This window comes from Rhinolophus hipposideros, assembly GCF_964194185.1.
Source record: "Rhinolophus hipposideros genome assembly, chromosome: 2".
Taxonomy (NCBI): Eukaryota; Metazoa; Chordata; class Mammalia; order Chiroptera; family Rhinolophidae; genus Rhinolophus; species Rhinolophus hipposideros.
In genome coordinates, this window is record NC_138048.1 from 107435002 (window position 1) to 107440214 (window position 5213).

Consider the following 5213-nt stretch of genomic DNA (forward strand, 5'->3'; position numbering starts at 1 on the left):
AGAGAGGCCCCCACGCTCGGAGTCCTAGATTTTATCAGCATTGTAATCTTGGTTGATCTTACAGGTGGGATATTTATATTTTGAGAAACTTGAATTATTAATGAGGTCAAGTAGCCTTTCATATGCTTAAGGAAATTGGAACGTTTTGAATTTTGTATTTGATTCTTTTGTATCTTATCCTGTTTTGGTTGTAAGAACTTTTTGCTGTTCATACTAACCGTTCATCTATCATGCATATTGCAAATCTTTTCTGACAGTTCAAGATCTTCAATTTGTATACCAAAAAGATCCCCTTTGGGTTTTGATTGAAATTACACCCATGGTAGGTTGACTGGGGAGAGTGGAGGGTGTTAGAGCTTCAAGTTCCCTGCCCACGACTATCTCAGGTCCCCACTGGACATACGTTGTATGTGCCTTTTGGTTAAGTTTTATTATTTTGTTCATGTCTGACCCTCTTAATATTCCTCTCAGGTGCTGCACGGTTTGGGCTGCGATGGCACTAGGCGTCTCTCCCGTAGTGTTCTCATGTGGGCACAGCTGGCCTGAGGGAGGGCAGCTAATAGCTGTGGCTTTATCTCACACCCCATCTCTCCATGAATGTGATGTTGGAACATGTGGCAGTCAGTCAGTAAAATGTTTTCTGGAGCCAAAAAAAGAACAGATGGGAAAACAGAGTCCTGCAACATACAAGTTTAATGAGGAAAGACTAATTATAGAAAATAAACCAGCACTAATAAGGGTTCTCCTGCAACAGGCTCTAAACACCAATGAGGAAGGAAGGGCGTGGGGAGCCTCCTTCTGGGACAACACACAAACCAGGAGGGGTATAAAAGCCGACAGCCGAGCACCTCACACTCACACACTCTCTCACACTCACACTCACACCCTCCTCCCAGCTCACCTCGCACCCACCACCCACCATGGCCGCGTCCACCCTGTCCGTCTGCTCCAGTGACCTGAGCTACGGTGGCCGTGTCTGCCTGCCTGGTTACTGTGACTCTTGCACTGAATCCTCCTGGCAGGTGGACGACTGCCCAGAGAGCTGCTGCGAGCCCTCCTGCTGTGTCCCCAGCTGCTGCCAGTCCTCCTGCTGTGTCCCCAGCTGCTGCCAGCCCTCCTGCTGTGTCCCCAGCTGCTGCCAGCCCCCCTGTCTGACCCTCATCTGTGCCCCAGTGAGCTGTGTATCCAGCCCCTGCTGCCAGGCGGCCTGTGGGCCCAGCCCCTGCCAATCAGTCTGCACCAGCTCCTGCACGCCCTCATGCTGCCAACAGTCTAGCTGCCAGCCCTCCTGCTGCACCTCCTCCCCCTGCCAGCAGGCCTGCTGTGTGCCCGTCTGCTACACACCCATCTGCTGTAAGCCTGCCTGTTGCACACCCGTCTGCTGCAAGCCCCTCTGTTGCACACCCATCTGCTCTGGGTCCACCCCCTGCCCCTCGTCCTGCTGCAGACCCACCTCCTGCGTGTCCCTTATCTGCCGCCCCGTGTGCAGGCCTGCCAGCTGCGTGCCCATCTCCTCCTGCTGTGCCCCCTCCTCCTCCTGCCAGCCCAGCTGCTGCCGCCCGACCTCCTGTGTGTCTGTCATCTGCCGCCCCCTGTGCTCCCGCACTGCCTGTTGCGTCCCTGCCTCGGCCCAGAAGTCCTGCTGCTGATCAGCTCGATGGGCCTCTTGAGCTGCTGTCCTTGCTCCCGAGCCCAGCCCTCCTCTCTCAGGAGCCTCTGGAGCCCCTTGCAGGCGCCAGGCCCGCCCTCTCCCCTCAGGTGGTCACACCTGCTGCCTCACGGGGCTGAACATGGCGCCCGTGGCTTCTGAGAAGACACGACTCACAAAGCCCTCACCAGCGCTGGGGGGACTTGGGCCCGCGGGGGCCTCCTCTGCAGGACGGTGGCTTGCATTCCATGTGACAAAGGCCATAATCAATAATCAATAAAGGCGATAATCAATAAAATGTTTGTGTTGGGAAATACGACACGCGTTTGTCTTCTCCTCCGCCCGAGCCCCACGACCACCCCAAGTCTGGGCCGTGCTGCTCCGTCTGACACAAACCAGACGGCAGAGACACATTCTCCAATCCGAGCTCCCAGCAGCCGAGAGACGACAAGATCTGCACGCTCGTCCCCTTCCCAGGCAGCTGCCCAGCCTCCCCGAGAGCACAGGCTCCGAGGCGGGGCCCAGCAGGCGGTGTGGGCGCGGGAGCCTTGGACTCTGAGTGACTGGGGCTCCTGCCTGTCCAGGTTAAAGATGAATCGGAGAGCAGCAGAAACCCTGTTGGTCAGAATCTGAGAGTCCAGTGCCTGGCACCACGCTGCCTTCCCTGGGAGAGGGGGCCCGCATAGAGGCGTGCTGCTCAGGGCACAGGGGCCCTGGCAGGGCACAACGCTTGGTTCAGACATCACTCGTTCCACTCAAGCTTTCAAGGTCTGACCGAGGAGACACAGAGCAACAAGATACCTGTGAACACAGCCTGCGGTCTCAGGGGACCACTAGTGTTAGAGTCAAGCAGACACCAGGCAGACTGACCGCGCAGGTCGCGTGCCCTCCTTACCCCTTATCCCCTCACCAGGAATGGACCAAGGAGGACCGTGGGAGCAGACGGGACCAGGAACAGAAGGCACCTCCCCAGGGGGGCTGGTAGGGGAGTCTGTAAGCCCCTCGATACCCCCACCCCAGATAAGCTCTACCCAGGGAAGGAGCAGACAGAGCAAAACCTCTCCGAGGGCCTTCCAAGAGGAAGTGGCTGGATCATAAGCCTGCCTTGATGTGAACTCCCTCAGCCTGCCCGACTTTATCCAAAACCCGGGCTCATTCCTTGTTCATTTAAATTTTAAGGAAAATGCGACCATCTTCATAGTAAATGGACAAAGGCCTTGATGGAGTCTTCATAGCCCAGAGTTAAAAAGCCATGGAAGAAGGTTCTCCCTCACCCCTAACCCAAAGAAAGTGAGGTGCAGAGATGCTGACACACGTGGAAGCCAGCAACCTACAACCCAGTGTGAGTGACAGCTGATTTCCCAGCGCTCCCGAGTGTGCCCAGGCTGCCTTTGCCTGGACACCCTCCCCGGACCCCTTCACAGCACCCAGCTCAGCATCGCCTCCTCACAGAGGCCCCAGCCACCCACCAGCACCCCTTACTCTCTATCTGCTGAACCTGTTTTCCTTTTCGGGACTCAGCCATCTCTGGAATTAATTCATTAATTTCTCCATTCACTCATTTGTTCATTGCCCGAGAAGGCTCACGAGGCTAGGATGTCTCTGTGGCCAGCACACCGTACAGTCTGTTGTGTGAACAAATCAGTTCTTGTACAGATTACTGGGAGGCAGGAGTTGGCGAACTTTCTGTGAGGGGCAGACAGTAAGCATGTCAGGCTTTGCCATCACGTAGTTTCTCCCATAACTACTCAGCATTCTTGTGCAAAAGCAGCCCTAGACAGTGGCAAATGCATAGACATGGCTGTATCCAATAAAACTTTATTGACAAACAGGCAGCAGGCCAGATTCGTACCATAGACTTGTTTGCAGACTTCTGCTCTAATGTTTCCTGTGCAGAATAAGAGCTCTAAATACATTATTGCCTCAGAGTCTTCATGGAAGGCATGCGACAAAAGGGACGAAAAGGACACAGTGCTGAGTCAGGCTGGGGTGCCTTGTGCACAGTAATGACCTGGAGAAACCACAGGAACCCCTGAAGAGTGAAACCAGCACATCGTGTTTGCAGGAGAACCTGGCCTCAAAGCCAAGTGTATTTATGGTGAAGCTTAACAGGAGAGTATGTCCCGGATACGGAGAAACATGTGGAAACACGTGGAAAGAGCCATGAGGAAGTCAACAGCCGTGCTTCTGTGTTGTGGGACGCCCACAGCCTGGAAGTAAGGCCACTAAGGAAGGAGCCTGCAGGCGTCACTGCCCTCCACCCCACGCCAGCCAGCCCCACGCCAACATGTGTCACGCTGGCTACTTCAGGGCTGCCAGGCTGCCTGCTGCTCGCCCAGCCCCTGCCAGGCATGCTGTCATGTGCCCCTGAGCTGCAAGCCCTCTGTGAGCATGGACCCCTCCTGGCAGTCCTCCATCTGCAGGCCCATGACCTGCAAACCAGCCACATCCATGCCTGTGAGCATCATGGAGTCTGCTGCATTCCCCTGAACTGCAAGCCCTCTGTGAGCATGGACCCCTCCTGGCAGTCCTCCATCTGTAGGCCCGTGAGCTGCAAGCCCGTCATGGGAGTAGCCCCCTCCTCTCAGTCTTGCAGGTGCTTCCAGCCCTCCTGCCCCACCCTGGCCTGCAGCCCACCTCCTGTGACACCCCTTCCTGCTGCTGACCACAAGTCTCCTACCCAGCTACTCCCAGTGCAGACAGGTGACACATGCACCTCTCCGACAACGAGTCCCTGGCAGCCCCCAGGTTCTGCTCATGAAAAGCATGTTCAACAAGCCCTCTGAACTCCAGGACGAGAGTGTGGTGGGTGATCTGGACCCTTTGTGAACCTGTCCACCCCTGAGGGAAGCCCTGGTTCTCAGGGTCCTCCTGTCTCCAGGAGGAAACCTCATCCTGCATGAGGCAAACACACGGCGCTTTCCCAATGCAGCGTGTCCCTGTTTTATCCTCACATATTTCTGAAGTCCTTCCCTTGAAGGTGGATACCTTCATACGCACAGCAGCCCCTCCTCGAAGAGTTCTCTTCCTGAAAGCTCAGCTGAAAGTGGGGGTCCTTCATGGGTGGAGGGTGGGGGGAAGGTGCCGTCCCCACATCTGCCACCCAAGATATTGTAGATGGAAAGGACAGAGGAGAAACTTCCCTCCCATTGAGTGGAGGATGGGAAACAGGCCTGGGCCCCGGACCCAAGGGGTACCTAAAGGATCACTGCAACAGGGGTGGGAGGGCAGGGAACTCTCACACAACTCCCCCCACATACACACACACAGAATGGAGTCTGGCCGGCCAGGGAGGAGTGGCAGGAAGTCTGAGAAAGCCTTACCTTCCCAGTCCCAGGTGCTCAAGACCTATTCAAGGCTGACACTGGCCCCGGTGACAGACAACCCTCCCCCAACTCAGCCCGACCAGCACAGCTGCACGAGCAGCATCAGCCTCCACCAGGGAAAGGCCCCTTCCGTGTGCTGGCACATAGGGGCAGTGGAAAATTTAGGGCTGTGTCCCCACTCCCACCCCCAGCCCTTGTCCTACGCACAAGGCACCGGCAGCCCACCACAAAGGAAGCTG

The 5213-nt window shown here is 56.1% G+C and overlaps 1 protein-coding gene across 1 annotated transcript; it reads left to right on the top strand.

Moving 5' to 3' along the window:
- Nucleotides 1–920: 920 nt before the first annotated feature.
- LOC308506185 (uncharacterized protein) lies at nt 921–1649 on the top strand (the record flags this gene model as incomplete). Its single annotated transcript, XM_081069282.1, has 1 exon — nt 921–1649. One exon carries the CDS (start codon nt 921–923, stop codon nt 1647–1649), a length of 729 nt encoding a protein of 242 aa, XP_080925408.1.
- Between the last annotated feature and the right edge of the window lie 3564 nt (nt 1650–5213).